At 39.0% G+C, this 20,518-nt stretch overlaps 1 protein-coding gene across 1 annotated transcript in view; it reads right to left on the bottom strand.

Moving 5' to 3' along the window:
• VPS13B (vacuolar protein sorting 13 homolog B) overlaps positions 1-20,518 on the bottom strand; it is a 759,954-nt gene that overhangs the window by 127,827 nt on the left and 611,609 nt on the right. Inside the window, exons 37-39 of the mRNA XM_040625596.1 lie at positions 19,498-19,700; positions 16,565-16,772; positions 16,087-16,271 (exon numbers count right to left, since the gene is read on the bottom strand). Coding sequence (XP_040481530.1) covers positions 16,087-16,271; positions 16,565-16,772; positions 19,498-19,700 — 596 coding nt within the window. The remainder of the gene's footprint in view (positions 1-16,086; positions 16,272-16,564; positions 16,773-19,497; positions 19,701-20,518) is intronic.

Genomic DNA, 20,518 nt, shown 5'->3' with positions numbered 1-20,518 from the left:
TTGTTCTTGGTATACTACCGCTTACCAAAATTTGTGGGCTAGTATACAACAGCATATGGATGATACAGACTAAAACTGGGGCCTTGTCATTTGTTATCTCGTAACTTTCTTAAAGAACTGACACCTTGTCTCTAATATCTTATCTCTAAAGAATGAATCTTATCACTCAACTCTCTAATTAGAAGACCTCCTACCAATAACTTCCTTCATAGAATCAAGCATAAATTAAATTAATAACTTTTCTAATTTCTAGCTGCTTCTCTCTATCCTTCAATTCCTTCCCCACGAATACCGAGCAGCTACTACGTTCCAGTCTCTAGGTGACTGGGAAACACTGATGAATGAGGAATAGTGCCCTGTTCTTGTGGAGCTCACAGTGTAGTCAGAGTGTCAAACAGTTAAACCCAATGTGACCCAAGCACAGAACTCAAGAAGGAGATGGACTACTGTAGGGAAATGGCTCTGCCATGGTTCCTTGGTGACTAAAGCTTCTAAGTCAACAGTGACCTCAAGTTGTCAAATTCACAGCTTTCTTTTTTTCCAGTCCACAATGCATCTGTTAGTAGTCAGGATACTGCTGAATCCCCCATGCTTCTTAAACTTTTCACTATGCCTGGATTTGCTGACACTGTTGTCTCCTAGGCCTTTCTCTCTGACCACCTCTTTGTTGATTCCTGTATGAGTCTCCTGAAGCTTCCATACCAAATTACCACAAACTTGCTGGTTTAAAACAACAGAAATTTGGGGCACCTGGGTGGCTCAGTTGGTTAAGAGACTGACTCTTGAGTTTGGCTCAGGTCATTGTCTTGGGGTTGTGAGATCGCACCCCACATTGGGCTCTGCACTCAGCTGGGAGTCTGCTTCTCTCCCTCTGCCCCTCCCCCTGCTCATGCTCCCTCTCTAAAACAAAAATAAATAAATCTTTAAAAAAATATAGGAATTTATTCTCTCACAGTTCTAGAGGCCAGAAGTCCAAAATCAAGGTGTCAGTAGGGCCGTGGTCCACTGAAGGTTCTAGGCAAGAATCCTTCGTTGCCTTTTCCCAGTTTCTGGTGGCTCTTGGCAATTCCTGGTATTCCTTGGCATGTGGCTGTATCACCTCAACCTCTGCCTCTGTCTTCACATGGCCTTTTCCCCTGTATTTGTCTCTGTCCAAATTTCCCTCTACTTATAAGGATACCAATCATTGGATTATGGCCCACCCTAATCTAGTATGACTTCATTGTAACTTAATTACAGTTGCAAAAACCCTATTTCCAAATAAAGTCACATTCTGAGGTTCTGAGTAGAAATGAATTTTGAGGGGGGCACTATTCAAGCCATCACAATTCCTAACCTACTATTTATTTACTGGACACAGTGACATTTCTCATGGTTCTATTTTCAGTTCTCTTATCTTTAAGCTCTTCACCCAGAGCCTCTCAGTGTGACTTTTCCCTATTTCACTTTCATGGCTTCAATATTTTCTTCTATGGAGATGACTTGCTAAGCCATTTCTTAAATAACCCGACCCTTTTCTGAATTGGCGTCTTGCGTTCCCCAACTTGTGATAGGCATTTCATCATAACTAGTCCTCTAAAATCTTACATTATAAGTGTTCAATGCTGAGCTTAGTGTCTCTCCCACAATTCTAGACTACCCCATTTCTTCTCTGACATTTCCAGTCCCCAATAATAGTATTCCATCTATCCAGTCACTCAGGCTAGAGTCATTAAATTTTCCCCTCTTGTTATTTTCTGTATCTTGACATCGAAATCTATTTATTCTACCTCCAGACGTCACTCTCTTACATGCCATTCCAACCGTCATTCTCATTATTGCCGAGCGATTGTGCTCTAAATAGGCCTCCAGGCAGCCCAACCTCTAGTCTCGAATTCATCTTTCCCGCTGTAATCAGCCATGGTTGTTACTCAGCTTGACGCCCTTAATGACTACTCTCACAGAATAAAGTGCTTATGGAATAAAGCCCAAAGGTCTCAGTATGCCACTTTGGAGCTCATCAAGTACTATGCTAACTTCTTTCTCTGCACTTCTATTAAAACTTACTATACTATGCTGGGTGATAGTTGCTGATGTATTTGTTTCATTAAGCTTGGACTGTAAGCACTTTGAAAGAATGCTTGTAAGAACACCTTGTAAATATTATTAATCATCATCATCACCTTTGGTGCAAGTTTGTAGGACAGAACAGAGGCTAAGTAAAGCAGATGAGGATTTACAAAGTGCTAACACTCAAATGTTCTTAACTGAAGAATGGTAAGATGTGGTATATCCATACAATAGAACATTGTTTGACAACAAAAAGGAATGAAATACTGATCCATGATACAACATGAGTGAACGGCAAAAACATTATGCTTAAATGACAGAAGCCAGTCACAAAAGACTACAAATTATATGATTCCATTCATACGAAATGTCCAGAATAAATATGTAGACACAGAAAGTAAATTAGTGGTTGTTTAGGGCTGGGGGTTGGGGAGACTGGAGGGTGATAGCTATAGGGCGCTAGGTTTCTTTTTGAGATGATGAAAATGCTTTGAAATTGATTGTGGTGATGACTGCACAAGTCTGTGAAGAGATTAAGAACCAGTGAATGATACCCTTTAAGCGGGTGAAGTGTATGGTATGTGAATTGTATCTCAGTAAAGCTGCTAAAAAAAAAAAAAGTGCTAGCAGCATAGAGAATCAAGATTTTTAATTTTGATGTAGTATTTAAAGATGTTGTTACAAAACATATAAGGTTCTCAAGTTTAATTTCTTTTTTTCCTAACTAGGACTTGAGTAAAAAAAAAAAAAAAAAAAAAAGGAAGGCATGCATGGTTGAAAACATATGACAAAAATGAATTTTCCAGGCCAATGCCTTTATGAAAAGGATGGGTAAAGGGAATAAGAATTTATAGTTTGTAATAAAAATTGTTTTTCTTCAACATTCAAAATCTAGAGCAGAACAAGAAGAAAGCTGGCACCTGGAGATGGTAAGCCCTTAGAGGAAAGTAGTAACTGCTAACATTTATAAAGCACTATGTGCGTACACTGTCATAAGTGCTTTTTACATCTAGCAACAGTTATTCTTCCTAGCAACTCAAAGAGGTATGAACTATGATCATGCCTAATTTATACATAAGGAAGCTGAGGCACAGAAAAGTTAAGTATTTTGCCCAAGGTACTTGGATCTGGACCCAGTTACTTTAGTTCCAGAATCTTCGTTCTTAAAAATTGGGCTATATTGCCTCTCTGTACTTTTCTCCTTCTGTCTTTTTCGTTTCTCTTCAACAATGTAGCTTTCAAGAAATCATTCATGTTTTACGAATAATGGGTTTTATTGTGACTTTCACAGGGCAAAAATACTATTGGGGGAGAATAATTCATAAAAAGATGATCATAGACCATCCATTCATATTTACTAACCTTTCTTTTTTTTTTTAGACCCCAAACATTTTTCATACTGAGCAGTAAACATCAAACACATTGATTGCTAGGCATAATTCTTTGTTGCCAGAAAGAAATGTTTCCCCCCACTTTTTAATGTAACAGTATTTAATAGGAAAAGAGAAATAGACAAAATTTCTACCACCAAATAAAGTGATCGGACAAAAATGACTTCACTATTCTTCCAGTTTGCAAATGCTTCCCATTTATTTTAAAAGCATGTCTTATTGACAGATTCCTTCCCTATCTCTTATTTTTGAAGGGTGAGAAATGCTGGCATTTCAAATTATCTACCTACCAACTCTATCTATCTATCTATCTATCTATCTATCTATCTATCTATCTATCTATCTAAAATCTCATTTGCTTTCTCAGCTTTCTCTACAAATTCTGCTTCAGCAGACAGTTCACAAGTGAACTAGAAAGTGAGTTCTCTTACTGCCTCACAGATAGAACACTGAGTCCCCAGCAGGCTGGAGGGGGGAGTGGGCCCCAGGGCTGGCCAGCATAGCATGGGGGACCCATGGGAGTCACAGAGGCGGTGGCGCCAGCAGGGACGGCTTGTTGTGCCCCACTAGCTCTCCTTCCCTTCTTCCTCAGCAAACGAGTCCTCGGTTCCCCTTATACTAGGCGTGGCCTGGTGACACAGTTCTGGACTCTGGGATGCTGACAGCACAGTGTGCAGAGTGTGGGTTCCAAAAAATATCCTTAAAGGGAGGAAGCGTGCTCCGTTTTGGTCTCTTCCTCTTCTTGTGGCTGGAATGGGGACAAGATGCTTAAAGTTTGTGCAGCCATGTTGGACCATGAAGGAAAAGCAAGTGCCTAAGGGACAGCAGAGCAGCAGGAAGCCGGAAGATGCCTGGAGCCTCAGGACTTTGTAGAGATACTGACAGTCCTAGTCCGCCTGCCTTCAGACTGTTCTCATGTGTGACAGGAAAAGGTTTTGCTGAAGTTGCCGTCGTTTGGTATTTTCTGTCTTTCATATCGGACCTAAACCTAACTGACACAGATCTCAGTAGCCCTGACAGTGTTTTTCCTGTGTTGCTGGGATTCCTCCTCAAGGATTCATAAAAACTTTATGGGAATTTATAATCTATAAAGTATCTTGAAATTGCATGTTAAATCTATGTTCATTCACACACTTTTCAGGGAGAAGAGGCCCACAGCAACTCATTTAATTTTTCAGATTCTCAGCTTTCTTTCCTATAATAAGGGGAGAACAACCCCCTCTGAGAGCTGATTTCAGAAGCTGATATAATCTGTATATGGTGCTTAGCACAGTGAATGGTACCTAGCACAAGACACACTCTTTTCTAAAATATTGTCAATAGTCTCATCACACTGCCTATTGATCTTAAATCTACCAGTCATTTATGACTTCTCTTACTCCCTGTCATTAAACTACCCTACTAGTTGTCAAAGGCATAGAGTCTTTCTCTACAGCGTCTCCTCCATCCACTTCTTTTTCCTCACACCCCCGCCCTCTGACCCTGCTCCAGCTTACAGCCTCTGTTGTCTCCTCTCTGAGACTCCCAACAGGTCTTCCCACGTTTGGGCTCCTCTTTCTACATTCTACTCTTTACCAGACTTCTAAATCAATTTACCTAAAGGCCTGGACTGCCAAGGTTCTTCAATGCCTACCGAATCAAATACAACTCCACCTAAAAGGAGTCAAGGTAGCACAAGAAGAAGAAAAAAATTCATACAAACCTAGCTTTGAGTTCTGGTTTTGGCTCCTTACTTGCTTTGTGCTCCTGGGAAAATTATAGGACTTCTCAGAACCTGAGTTATCTTAGCTCTAAAGTAGAGATAATAGTACCTACCACGCAGCATCGCAGTGCAGATCACAGGGACATGACATATAAAAGGCCAAGTCCGGTGCCTGGTACCTACTAGGTTCACAATAAATGTGTTGCCTTCCTCTTTTCCTGCATGGGAAGGACATGGACTAAAACAATGTCTGTCTGTCACTTACCACCCTTCCACGAATCCCTTATTTGTGTAACCTCTGCTAGCCAAACCAGGTTATTTGCCACCTCCCAGATATAAGTTATGTCTTCTCTTATTCAATTCTGCAATTGTGCTCAGACTGATTTTTTTCTTCGTATCCCTTTCCCTTTATCTATGTTGAGATCCTACTCAGCCTTTAGGGAGTCCTTCATTGCCATCTCCTCTATGAAGCCTTTTCCTGATGTTTCCAGGCAGATGTAAGCTCTCCTTGTTTAAAAAGGCACATTCTCTGTGTTTCTTCTGTGGCACTTCACGGTTCTACCTTGCCTCATTTTATGTACTTGTTATCCTTCCTAAAAGACTAGAGATGCCTTGAGAGCAGAACTAGAGCCCTGTAGACGTTTGCACCTCTCATAGCCTTAACCGAGGTCCTTTTATCTGTCTTTACTGTGTTAACTTCAAAAATTTCAAGCAGAGCTCTTTTCAGTATATCCCTAGATCCTTTTTTTCCTACTTTTACAACACCACAAAGACAGAATGATTACAAGTGTATTCAGGGAATACTCTATTTTAGGTTCCTCCCTCATTGTCCAAAAAAGGAGGCGATGCTTCTGGATGTGGAACACTTAGTCGATCCCAGTGACCCATCATTCAGAACCATTTATTACCATGTCCATTGGGTACACAGGACTTTTTCTTTTCCCTTATTTCCTAAGATTCTGGCTCTGCCTCTTACTTTTCTAAAGCCCCCAAGACTTTTTTTTTCTTTCTGCATTTCAACAACAATGAATCTCATATCTGGGCTTTGAGCACCCCTCCTAAAGATGATGGATAGGAGCAAAGCCTTCTGGGACACATTAGTACAGCTGCCAGTGGGCAGGAGGTGCTTATAAAATAAAAAGGCTCGGGATTCTGGGAACATATTTGCAGTTATAAGTGAACCGCCCAACACAGCTGAAAAGAAACACCCAAGAACACTTCCTTCTATGCTTCTTAAGCTGTGCATGGAAGAGGCACATCATATTAGATTGCAAGTCACTCTCAGAAGGATTCTTTTTATGTAGTGTCACCAGGTGCTAATATCACGACCTTTGCCTATCAGGTACATGTGCTTTAGAATCACAGGAAGCTTGTAAAGTCAAGTTTAAAGCAGCAAAAGTCTAGCTTTTAATTTATTGGATAATACTGAGTATCAGGGTCTGACTTGAAACATTTTTCCATGTAATTATGAAAAAGAATAGCACCCCCACATAGCTATAGTGAAGACTGAGTTCTACCTGTGGATAAGTATGTAAGATAAAATATTATCAGAAAACTAAACACGATTAAATCACCACTAAGCTGCAGGCACGAAGCATCATGTTGTAAACTCCATTTCAAAAATAGAAAATGGTTCTACATGTGGAGCTCTCACACCTCCTTAGACTTGGGAGAGTACAGAAACCACGAAGCTGCTAATGTGTCCACAGTCATTGCATTAAAAAGGAAGTACTGACCAAGAAAGGTACAGATTTTAAGTGTTTGGGGGACAAGAAAATAGCTCCAATATTGTCAGTGAGTCACAGGAGCTTGCCGAATCAATATTTTGGGAGGATGCTAGGAGACACAATGGGAAGATTTAAGAAGTGATGTGAGGCTTTTCCCCAGATGCAGCCAGCCTTTGATGTACAGAGAGAAACAGCTCTGTCAGATATCTGCAAAGGGAAAAGCTGGAAAAACCATAGCAAAAAGGAGTCAAGTTTTTTTTTTTTTTAGTGAGGCGGTCCTTCTAGAGACCCTCTGCCAGCAGTGATGCTTTTCTAACACCATAGACTGTATATAAAAGATTTCTCCCTTGGAAGAGCAGAATATGCTATGCAGACCTTCCAAGTCAGTTAGACTGGAAAGAAGCAGCTGACAGTGTGAGGCCAGTACTGAGCATGAGTTTGGCCAAACTAGCCAGAGTGAAAAACAAGAACCATAAGAGAGATCCGATATAGAATGGATCTCTTTTGGGGGTTCCGAGCTCACAGTGACCCCTACTTCACAGCCATGCTGGTGAACGTGACTCCACCCCATGGCCACAGTTGAACGAACCAAGAGCACCTGACACCCCTCTAGGTGGATGAGGAATGTGGAAGTGGACCGGAGGTTGGACTTGTAAATGTGACTCTGGGAGTTGGACTCTGGGAATTGTGGGGAGACTACCAGGTGGCCTGAGAAACAGGAGAAAAGCTAGCTTGTTGAAAAGGAAGAATGAAGCAAACATAGGGAAAGAAGCGGAGAAAAGTGATAGTGTGTAAATACTCCCCTGGGTTCCTATCTTCCATTCCTGGCTGCGTCCTTTGAGAGGCCCTGCTGCCCTTGGCCTCTAGGGCTCCCCACTGTATCTTGATACTAGATCCCCCCATTTTTCTTTAAGTCAGCTTCAGTGGGGTTTCTGCTACCTGCAACCTGGAGGACTGTGGCCTGACATACTAGCTCCGAGGGCCTGACCATGCAGCTTTGGGAAGGTAGTGCCTCTTACAGCAACCATTCTCTGTCAGTGCAAGCAGGCTATTAATCACAGGCACAGCCAGCATTCCTAACAACAGTTATGACACTGACAGGCTATAAATCCAAAAAAAGTCTTTCTCAGAAAACAGGGCTTTCTTGGTCTAACACAGTAGGGTCCAGGTTCTTTGATCAATTGATATGATGACGATGATGATAATGATGATACTGAGAACAGCTACCATTTGCTGTGTGTTGTAATAATAATCTACTAAGCTCTGAGCTATGTAAGGCTGGGTGCTTTACACACTTCATACCTACTTCTCACAACTCTTCACGGTAGTGAGAGTAGAATTTTGTTTGGAAAGGTTTGTGACACAATGCACAACAGAGATGTCATCTGGGAAAGACCAGCATGCTGGGAAGGCAGGTAGCTGCAAGAGGGTACTCAGCATGATGGATTCGCCATGATTCAAGATCTGTCCATTGGCCTTGCAGTCTCAGCAAATTTCCATGGTGTCCTAGCACTGACTAGATTTAGGAATGCTGAGTCATGCAACAAAGTTCACTAGAGACTGATATATAAACCAGATGCCAAGTTATTAATTTACCATGAGATGTATAACCGCCAAGCAGCCTGGATACTGATGCTGGCCTGAACAACGTATGATACTCTCTCTGTAGACAGAGAGCATCGGGAGCCAAAGTTGTAGAAGGTTGTTTGGGTGGTTAGATGATTTGAATGTTAGACACAGAGATCTGACAGCTGCTATATTCGTCTCCATAAAGGGGATTTAGCTACCAGGTGAACCAGACGCTTGGGCACCATTTCTTTGGATGCTGCCAGGAGAGCTTCTGCCAACAAATGCTTCCGTGACCTTCCTAGGCCTCTGGAGCTGACCAGTTTTCCTTCTGAAGGAAACATTTTTTCTTTAGATGTCTTAATAGCCAATCCATCTTGTGTGTCTAGGAGTCCTTTTATTTATTTAAGGTTATTTTGTATATTTGATTTATTATTTTGTATTTGATAAAGCATGATTTCATGCTTTAATAGTCTAAAGTAAAAGGATAATTTTATTCTCCTTCTTTCCACGTTTCTCAACAGAGTAGCTAGCTCTCTATCAACTGAATGTATCACCTACGATATTATTAGCCCAGTGTTTTACAAATAGGATCAAAAACATAGGTTTAGAGTCAGAAAGACCTGGGAGAAAAATCTGGCTCTCCCATTTTTAAGTTTTATAATTCAATACAAGTTAACTTCTCTTGGCCTCAGTTTCCTCACTTATAAAGTGGGTATAATGCACACCTCACAGAATAAAATGAGATTTACTGAGGTTATTATGCAAAGCATCTAGCACAGTTCTGGGTGTAAAACACAGAGATGATCATAACACATTGGAGCAAAAATAACCATGATCTCAACCATTTAGATTCTCCTTGGTTTCCAAGGATGTAATTTTTTCTTCATTATTCTTCCAATGTGGTTTCACTTTGATTTTTATAATCATATTAGTGTTACTTTAAAAACTAATTTCCCTGACTTTTGAACTGAATAAACAAAAATGAACCCTACATGAGTGCACTGATTTCTTTGGCTTACTGTTCTCCTTCTCCACCAGAAATAAACAAATGACACAGCTTGCTTTTGTCCTTTTTCTTCCTGTTATCCTTGTGAAGATATCGTTTATGGACTCTAGTCATGTTTTGTTCATATAAGAATTCTGCACTAAATTCTCAAGCTTGAAAATGACTTTTTAACTGAGAAAGTGCTATGAAATCAGACAGCTTTTGTCACAAATTAATTCTTTTGTTCCCAATTAATTCGGTTTGCTTTCAGATGTCAGAATTCCCCCAAATTACATGATTCTTCCTGTATAAATATGTGGATCTATCTTTATATTTAGCTATTCTATCTTTTGAGTTTGCATATGCAATTATGCCCTCTTTTTTCAAGTAGATTATAAACCTTGTAAGAGTAGGGACAGATCAATCTCTTTATATCCTCACTGTCTATACACTGTAGCATTCTACACTAGATTGAGAAGATACCAAATAATTCTTTGTTGGGGAGAAATGCTATGAAGTGGAAATAAAAATGACAGAGATGTTTATCTCACTTGGTTAATTGTATTCACATTTTCTGAAGGGACAGATCTGAATCTAAGTATCTATTTAATTTTTTTGGTGTAAACTTTTGTGAACCTGTGTTAACTTTTCCTCAAGTTACTTAAACATTTTCTTTCCTTCTCCTTTGACTTTTTTTTTCTTAAGATTTTATTTATTTGACAGAGAGAGAGAGAAAGAGAGAGAAGGAGCACAAGTAGGTAAAGCGACAGGTGGAGGAAGAGAGAGAAGCAGGCTCCCCACAGTGCAGGGAGCCCAATGCGGGGCTTGATCCCAGGAGCTGAGCAGAAGGCAGACGCTTCACTGACTAAACCACCCAGGTGTCCCATCCTTCTCTGACTTTAACACAAGGAATTTTATGTACACCCTAGATGTTTCTTACATTAGAGGAATTCCTGACTTTAGCTTTTACAGCTTTTCCTTTAATCCACATCGTACGTTATGGATGCCAAACTATCTTCCAATTTGCTCCTTTAACTTTGCTTCCCTTCTGTTTAAATTGCTTCAGTGATCCCACCCCCTTAGTATTTGTTTTGAATTGTAATGCTCAAGCTTTATCCTCTTAACGATCTTTGAGGAAAGATGATATTTAGTTTGGCCTATTCTCACATACCAAATGAAGATATCTAAAAATTTAGTGCAACACATAAATGAAAAAAATATGAAACAAGAATAATGCAGTATTGAGAGAGTAAGAACAAGTACCATGACAGACCTATGTGAGAATTAAAATGGATTAAAATTTTACAATCTGGGTACATGTGTATTTCCAAAATTGAATCCCGAGTAGGCTGTGTGCACAACAGGATAAGGAAAGGAAAACTTAGAATGTGCAAGATACAGTGCCAGAAATTCTGACATTTCAGCTTATTTAAAATGATACAACATTCCTTCTAGGTTGATGGCATTATTCTACCCTACAAGTTGTAATTTTATTGATACCTAAGTATATTGCTAATACTTAAAATTTAGCATGATAAAATTATAAACTGACCTTAAAATAAGCTCCTTTTGCTTTCTGTGAACATTAATTTCAGGGTCTTTATGCAGAACCTACGGTTAGTTTGATTTAATATTATAAACATGTTTTTCATATTTTTCATTACAATTGCAAAATAAATTCCATAAACTCATATGGGGAGCCTGTTTATGAATGTCATTACCAATCACGGAAAGATACATAAACAGACAAATCTGAGAGTTCTGTATAAGTGAACTCTATAAGGTCAGTTTTTTATGAACTAAACGGTCCTCAAGAAAAAAGTCAACCAAACTTCATTCTGTTTTTAGGACTGAAACCAAAGAGATTAACTTATCTTTGTATTTAAGGACTAGCCTCTGTCTAGGGGGCAGTGGGCTTGGCAGTATATGCAATGATCTAACCAAAAGCCTATGTAATGTAATGACATTAGACTGTGTGTTTATGGTAGATAATACCAGTGAAGCATAACACCATGCATCTTAACATAATTCAGTTTGGAAAACCAAAACTCATTCAATAGCCCCATAAAATTATGACAAACAGTGTAATACTTTTGAATAATACAAAATAGAAACACGGACATTCATGCATTCATTCATCCATCTGTTATATTGAGCATCTCCAGGGCAGTGGACACTATAAGGGACATAATGACAGGTTTGATACAATCATTGCCTTTGGAAACCTACAATCTAGGAGACAAGATATGAATACACAATTAAAATGTGAGGAATAAGGTAAGAAATAGCATAAAAGTGGTGCTCTGGAGTGTTACAGTACTACAAAGGAAGGGGGTAGGTAATATGTGTGGAGATGGCATCCAGGTAAGGCTTCATGGAGTTGAGGGCATATGGGCCATTTGGAAGTGTGGGTAGGATTTCAGCAGAGAAAGGGGAGAGTCAAATGAAGAGGGGGTGGTATGGAAGTGGGCTGTCACTAGCAGCTTTGGTAAATGCTGAACAGGCCACTTTGACTAGAGGGTAGGTCATATGTAAAGGAGTGAAAGGTAAAGCCGGGTGGGGAGGTTATTACGCAGGGCCCTCAAGGTCAGTCTACGAGGGTGACAGAATCATTGAAAGCTTTTGTCAAGGAATTGATACAATCCACCTGTTCCTTGAAGAACTTAGTAGGATAGCTTGAAGGAAGAGAGACTGAAGGCTGAAATTCTATTTAGAAGGGTCTTTTAGTGGTCCAGACATTTGCTTGTAAAGGAGGAGTGGAGGGAAAGAAATGAACATTTATTGAAAGCTCACTATGTGTAAGGCATTTATTTGTTTTAGCTGTAATATTTCACTCAATTCTTGTAACGTCTCTGAAAGGTAAATAACATTAACTCCAGCGTTCAGTTGAGGAGCTGAATCCCCAAAAGCAAGCCCAAGGTCTGGCACTGCAAGTGCTCAAGGAAAAAGCTGTCATAGCGAATCAAAGCTGTGATTCATGCAACATACTTTCTGTTCTCAACAGAAGCTCCCAGGAAACAAAATAGTTTGTCCAGTTCTAAGACTGCAACCCAGAGAGTTATTTCTACCAATGAGGCTCACCCCAACCCTTGGGTCAAATTCTGCTTCTCGTCAGGGCAACATAAGCATCAGACCAGGAGCTCAGCAGCATGGCAACCTTCTGCCAGTCCTGCTGTATTCTTCTATGCCAGTTGTTGATTCTGGGCATTCTTACTACTGGGATCAAGCTCTTCCTTTCAACTGACAGGAGGTCAAGCCTCTCTTACTTCTCAGACCAGCGTCCCTGTCTTTGAAGTCTGCCCACAACTCAGTTCCTATCTCTTCAATAAGATGTGAAACCTCTCTGATACCAACTCTTTGCTTGTTGCCCCCTGCCAGGCTTCCTTCATGCGGTGCTTTGCTTTTGTGACAAATCCACTGTCTAGACCCTGGGACTGTCCCAGCTCTTCAGGTCTACTCTAGCTGGTCTGTAGAATCACCAATCCCCACTCTCTCTGGTCTAGCCTATGCTTCTATTCGATGAAAAGACTTTTGACAACGGTCACCATGGTAGTAATGGGTAGTACTCACACTTAAATATTACATAGAACACGCTGTGTGCCAGGCATTGTTCAATGTGTCTTTCAAACATTCCTTCCTATAATCATCACATTATTAATAGCCTCATTTTATTGATGGAAAAAAAAAAGCAAAACAAAAAACCCAAGGCTGAGAGATTAAGTTACTTGTCTAAGGTGATATCTAGCGTTCTGGCTAGAATTTATCCTCTTAACCAGAATGCTCTTCTGCCTCTCCAACGTCAGTGAGAAGATAAAGAACATGTCACCAGTGAATGTACTATCTCAAGTGCCTTATTTAATACAACTGGCATAATACTATGACTAATAGTTATCAGACTTATGTTAGTTAACATCTAGTTATAAATATGAACCCAAAAAGCAGTTAGGAAGAAGCCCTTACATGATGCTGAAATTTTGATATAGAAGTATTTTCATTTTTACTGAACATACTAAAGATATTTTGCATTTGGGCAAGTCTAATAAGGCACTAGTATTAAAAAATATTGCTATTTTACTTAGCGAAAATAATCTAAGAATGCTGGTAGAGAAGGTAATCATGAATATGATCTTAATAGGAGGGGAAACATCTAAGGACTTAAAGAATCAAAGGAGAGTTGCTAAGAGAGCAGATTTTAAAAATTCTCAACACAAGAAAAAAAATAATCGAATTAAAGACTGCTCGGGGATGTACTGTATGGCGACTAACATAATATAATAAAAAAGCATTAAAAAAAAATAAAGACTGCTGACATCCGGGCAAATCGAATAGTTCCATACACTCAAGTTCACTTGACAAAATGATGACGCATTTTATTGTTATCAATTCAGGTGAACATCTGACTAAATACATCAGAATCAGAAATTTAAACAAGAATTAAATAAGAATATGTAATGTTAATATGCTAATATGTTAATATGAATTTTGGATTCAAACTGGATTCAGCATGGAGTCTGCTTAAGACTCTCTCTCCCTTTGCCCCTCTCCCCCATGTTCTCTCTCTCTAAAATAAATAAGTCTTAAAAAAAATAAGTACAGAGCACTCATTAAAAAAAATTGGGAGGGCATCTGGGTGACTTAGTTGGTTAAGCATCCGACTCTTGATTTTGGCTCAGGTCGTGATATCAGGGTTGTGAGATCGAGCCCCATGTTGGGCTCCCCGCTGGGCATGGAGCCTGCTTAAGATTCTCTCTTCCTCCTCCTTACCCTCCCTCTCTAGAAAAGAAAAAGAAAAGAAAAGAAAAGAAAAGAAAAGAAAAGAAAAGAAAAGGAAAACCTGGTGAATATCTCTATGTACCAAGGGCTGGATAAAAGTGATCAAGAAATACAAGGAGCTTCTTTTCTTGTCTTTTTATTTTTTTTAGATTTATTTATTTATTTTAGAGAGACAGGGAGGGAGAGAGAGTGTGCATGAGTGGAAGGAAGGGGCAGAGGGAGAGGAAAAGAGAGAAGAACCAAGCAGACTCCCTGCAGAGCACAGAGCCCAGTGCGGGGCTTGATTCCGGGACCCTCGGATCATGACCTGAGCCGAAATCAAGAGTTGGATGCTTAACCGACTGAGCTACCCAGGGATCCCCAAGGAGCTTATTTTCTAATAGTAGAGAGAGTAAGACCATGAGCAAGTAAATAAATAATGCATACGATAATTCTAAATAGCAATACGAGCTATGATGAAAGTAAAACAAGGCAATGTAATTTACAACAAAGAAGTGGTAGTGAACCAGCCATGACAGGACATTTGAGCTGGTACCTGACTGACAAAGTTGGAGACCAGAGCAAGCGAAATGACTCTCAAATGGTATGCTCAACCAGTATGGCTGGAGTATAGTAAGGAATGGGGAGACTGGCAAGAGACCAAGTCAGCGAGGTGGGCAGGGCACATATCACAGGTCCTTATAGGCCATAGCAAGATGGTTGAATTTTGTTCTAAGAAGTAGAGGAAGGCACCAACAGGTTCTAAGCTAGAAGAGTGATGTGACCTGATCTACAAGACCACTTTAGCTGCTGTTTGGAAAATGCATTGCAGGGAGTCAAGAATGGAATTGTTGAGACCAATCAGGAAGCTACTGATAGGTAGCAGGGAACAGGCAGGTGGCAGCCTGGACTCCAGTTGTGCCAGTAAAAAGAGGGAAGTAGATGGAAGAGGGACATATTTTGGGGGCAGAACTGACAGGACTTGTCGATGCATTAGATGTGGGGAGTCAGGGAAAGAGCAATCTCACTGTTCTAAGTAGATGGTTGTGTGATCTAGTGATAGGTGGAAAACTAAGAGGAAAACAAATTTTTGGCGAAATTCACATCTGTAGACTATTGATAAGTAGAATGATAATGCAGTGATACCCTCAATGACATTTACATTAAACTCAGGGAAATGACAAAAACAAACTTTCACAAAGTTATATGGAATATGACCACTGGTTAGACAGTTTTCCTATCAGCCACCTCACGCCCAAGACCATTCTCAGCTCTGGAAACAAAGATGAAAAATGAGTCATCCATTCTGGCCTTATGTGGACATATTTTATTTCATGAAGCAGTTCTAGAAATGCTGAAGAGTGTGAGCACATGGTAGGGATTCGAAAAATGTGTCACCGGTCCCATTACATTCAGAGAACATGTAACATAACCTCCTATAAAAGGGCTGAGAGTAGAATTGAGAACTCTCAAAATTGCCATGAATCACGAATCTGAATTACATTATTCCCTATTTTAAAATTTCTGTTTTGTGGGTGTGTATACATATGTATGTATGCATACATATACATATATATGTATAGTTGTGTGTATTTCTCTCTGATACTACTGATGGGAAAAATAGATTGCTCTAATCTTTTTTTAAATTATTATTATTTTTAAAGATTTTGTTTGTCGGAGAGAGAGAAAGCATGTGCACAAGCAGGGGGAGCAGCAGGCAGCGGGAGAAGCAGGCTCCCCACTGAGCAAGGAGCCCGATGCAGGACTCGATCCCAGGACCCCGGGATCATGACCTGAGCCGAAGGCAGATGCTTAACTAAGCCACCCAGGTGTCCGTCTAATCTTTTTTCCTAGTATGTAATCAGCATTTTCCCACAATGCTTTTATTTAAAATGAACAGTCACTACCTACCTGCAGCATATCGCCAAGGTCTGCCGTGCTAATATCTGGATCCTCTGTGGTGTTGAAGGGCACAGGGGTTATCCGTACGAGGGTGAGCACTCTAGGTTCTGGGTATCTCCATAACATCATCCCCGAGCTATCTTCAGTTTCATTGTAAAACAAGACCTCATAGACACCAGGCATTTTCAAAGGTTCTGTTAAATGAAAAAATAATTAACTGCATGCTTTTGAAAGGGAACATGTTGATTTATTACAGAAAGAGAACGTTATGAGGATAAAAGATAAGAATGTAAAGAAGCTGGTTGGCCATTTTTATATGGTTTGAGACAGGAACAAATTAAGAATTTTCCCTTCAGAGAGACTGAATAGTAATGTACTATTTTTGTACTGCAGGTAGGTATTAATGTACTTTTCAAGTGATTTTGATGTGTTATTTAGTGAACGTGCAGTTAACAGTCTCTCTCATACTGCAGCTGTTGCTACTTACCAGCATCTCGTATGTACTGGAATAGGCCCGTCCGTAGGTCATCTGAACTTTGTTCACTTTTAAACATCTGGTTCTTTTCTATAGGAGATGGCATTTGTGGCACTGCTTTGGGAACTTGCACTTCAAAATTTCCCTCCTTGCTAAGGTATCCACTGAGTAATTCATGCAGAAGAACTAAACAATTCAAATGTTCTTGACCCCAGAAAACCTTTAAGAATCATATGAAAAATTTTAGTGGCTTTTAAATACAAACATATCATAAAGATAATTAGGCACAATCATACTTGAATTAATGCAAGACCATAATTACATTCAATTTAATTATTGACAAAAACTTAACTATAGTTTCTAAATAATTGACCTATGGGATGAAATTCTATTACTTGAATAAATATATAAAAATGAGAAAATCAATTACATCACATGTTTTGTGAATAACAATCGATTTTCAAAGGTAAATTACCAATGAAATTATGTTAGTGCGAGGTAATGTTTATGAGTTAGCTAAGTGAGAAAACAATACCTGTAACAGTCTGAGAGAAGGCAATGAAGATCCTCTAGGCCAAAATGTTAATAAAAGAATAATATTAACCTTGTGGGATAGCTTCCCTCATTTTGTCATGAGATTAAACAAACACCTCTTAATTATAAGGTTCCTTTCTTTGCACTTTTACTCTTCAGAGAAAAAGAGGAGAAGGCTTCCAACTTCCGTGCTTACGGAGAATGTGCCAACATACAGTATTCCACAGCCCCTGATAATCAACCATAGAGGAGGCACAGTGGAGTTTCAGAACAAAGGCCTTGGTGTTTCCTCTAATAAAGGATCAAATTTTCTTTTTTCTGTATGTGAAGAGTACTAGTCCATAACAGAAGTATGACCAGTGGGTAATAATGATTAATGTCAGAGGACTCAAAATGTAAATAATGTTATACTTGTCTGTATATATTGGATAAAGGCAATACAACCGTTATTTCTAAGAGAACCAGATTAACACAGAAAAGAGAAAAAATATAAAGATGTAGAAAACAATAATCCGAATTCCTGTGGGTAAATTTTAAACCTAAGTTTGGGTCCTGCTTTCTGGAATGAAGGCAATAGAAATAAAGGTAAGAGATGTGATACTAAGTCTACCGTGTTCTCATCAATCTTGTTTTATTGGATCCTGAAAAACAGAGATATGTGAAAAGTCAAGCTGGGGAGTTGAACACTGTGCTCTAGGCTTTAAGTTGTCAAGAGACAGTGAGTTTATAATATAGAGATAATATACTATGTTTTTGTCTTACTGTTGATTTTAATGAGGAGTTACTTTGCTGTCTTGGGAAAATGGTAATACACTTAATATTGTTGATAAAACACCATAAAATCCCATGCTTATTGTTAAATACATGAAGATTTCTGATAGATGCTGAACATCTCCAAAGAAATACAAAGCAGAAAGTTATTAGACTCCTTCCACATCTAGCTCCCCATCAGTAAGAAAACTGGTGAAAAAGTCAAGACAACAGAACTTTTAAATGAAAACAAGAAATTCATATATAATATGCCTCAATTATTAACAAATTAGTCATTTCCATTTTCTGTAATTATGAATTTCTCAAGATTTTTGGATTTACGTCAAACTTGAGGGACATCAAATCATATAAAGAATACATTAAAATCTATCCAAATGGAAAGTTACCAAGAAATAAGTTGAATACCCTCATACAGACCACACATGGCTATAAATCAAATGCATAAAAGGCTGCAATTGATTATATGTCAAGTGTTAATCATCAGGTGTTACAATATCTAAAGAACCTGCCACGGGCAAATGGTTCTTATATATTGCTGATGACACTGTGCTTGAGACAAGTTGACTACTTTGTAACTAAAAAAGTCTATAATTAGAAAAAAGTTTAATGACCGAGCAGTTCCACTCCTAGTCACATATCCAAGAGAAATGAAAACAAACGTATGTCCACACAAGAGCTTGTACACAAATGCTCCTAGCAGCATCATTCATAATACCCCAAAGTGGAAAGAATCCAAATGTCCATCAACTGATAAATAGATAAATGTGATAGGGCCACACAATGAAACATTATTTGGCTCATTAAAAGGAACAAAGTGTACTGAGCCTGGGTAGCTCAGTCGGTTAAGCGTCTGCCTTTGGCTCGGGTCATGATCCCGGGGTCCTGGAATCAAGCCCTGTGTCAGGCTTTCTGCTCAGTGGGGAGCCTGTTTCTCCCTCTCCCTCTGCCTGCTGCTTCCCCTGCTTGTGCACTCTCTCTCTCTCCCCCTCTGTCCTCTCTCTGTTAAATAGATAGATGATAGATAGATAGATAGATGATAGATAGATAGATAGATGATAGATAGATAGATAGATGATAGATAGATAGATGATAGATAGATAGATGATAGATAGATAGATAGATAGATAGATAGATAGATAGATAGATGATAGATAGATAGGAACAAAGGAACAAAGTATTGGCACCCACTACAATACGGATGAACCTTGCTTGAATTACGATGCTAAGTGAAAGAAGGCAGTCACAAAAGACCACAGATTATATGATTCCATTTACACAGAGTCAGAAAGTGGATTAGTAGTTGCCTAGACCTAGAGAGAGGATTAGAGGGTAATGGGGAATGAATGTTAATGGGTACAGGGTTTTGAGAGTGTGTGTGTGTGAATGTTCTAAAATGGATTGTAGTGATGAGCACACAACTTCATGAATATACTAAGAAACCACTGAATTGTACACTTTATTTAGGTGAATTGTATGGTATGTGAATTGTATCTCAATAAAGCTGTTAGAAAAGCTTGGTAAGAGATCAATCTGATAATACTCTTTCTCACCATATCGGGATTTATCTCACCATATCAAAAAATGAACAAAGGCTATGGGAAAAAAAACTTATGGGAAAAATGTGGCCAACCCCCACAGACCTGTAGCAGACCTCCTCTTAAATCAATGGATATTTTTGGTACGGACTGTTCTGGGCCTGGATTGCCACTGTGTTTACACCACTTAGCTTCCAGATTGGCAGTAGCACAACACGGTCCTATCAGAATCCGACTTCTTTCTTTGAGACTTGTTTTAAGCAGAAAATCATTTACGCTGAGTAGAAATGATGACCCAAGAATTACGCCTGGGGGGGAAAAAGGAGAGGGGTATATGTTATAATTATTCCTTGTCAAAAAAGTACATTTAAGCAAGAACTACCTGTATTTTTAGAGCATTAATTCACCCTTTTTCAGAGTCTTCTTTTTCAGTTGGCTTTCTCCCACAGTTTTATGCCACTTATATAGAATTATAGTTTTGAAGCAGGTACGCCTCATTCACATTCCTAACAAAGAAATATTTGCCAAAACATTATGACTTTTTCCATGTGTGAGCATTTTAAGTTTTATGAGTAGAGACATTTTCATTAAATTGTGCCAGTTTTTCAAACAACTACATTAAGAATCAGAACAGCTGCTTCATTTGTCTATGTTAACATGATGGGAAAGGGCAATTTTTGGTGATTTCTTATTGTAGCAGAGTATAGTATATTACTTTGCTAGACACTCAAGTTTTTGACCGGCCCATGTTAAAATTCAAAACAATCAAAATATATAACATGTGTTTTCTAAAAATTTTAGTTTAATCCAAACTTCACACATCATAACCACTTGAAGTTTACAAAGTCTTAAAAACAGATAGTGGCAGGTTAGATTTATGAGAAAAACTATATGCTATAGTTCAAAGTAAATATACCCAGAAAAGGAATACACTTTAAAATGTAGGTTTTCTTTTGAACTTAAACTAGAAGTGTAGATCAAAACCTTTTCATAAAACCAACAGCACACTTTAAGATATTTGGATGCAAAGTTAGAGTGGTGGGTTAACTTTCCCCCAAGGAGCTCATATTCTGAATTGTCATTGTGAATATTGAATTTCACCAGACCACGTTTGTAATGCCCATGG

Source organism: Ursus maritimus, unplaced genomic scaffold, assembly GCF_017311325.1.
Source record: "Ursus maritimus isolate PB19 unplaced genomic scaffold, ASM1731132v1 scaffold_9, whole genome shotgun sequence".
Taxonomy (NCBI): domain Eukaryota; kingdom Metazoa; phylum Chordata; class Mammalia; order Carnivora; family Ursidae; genus Ursus; species Ursus maritimus.
The sequence above is the reverse complement of the archived record's forward strand: the minus strand, read 5'-3'. Positions and strand labels throughout refer to the sequence as shown.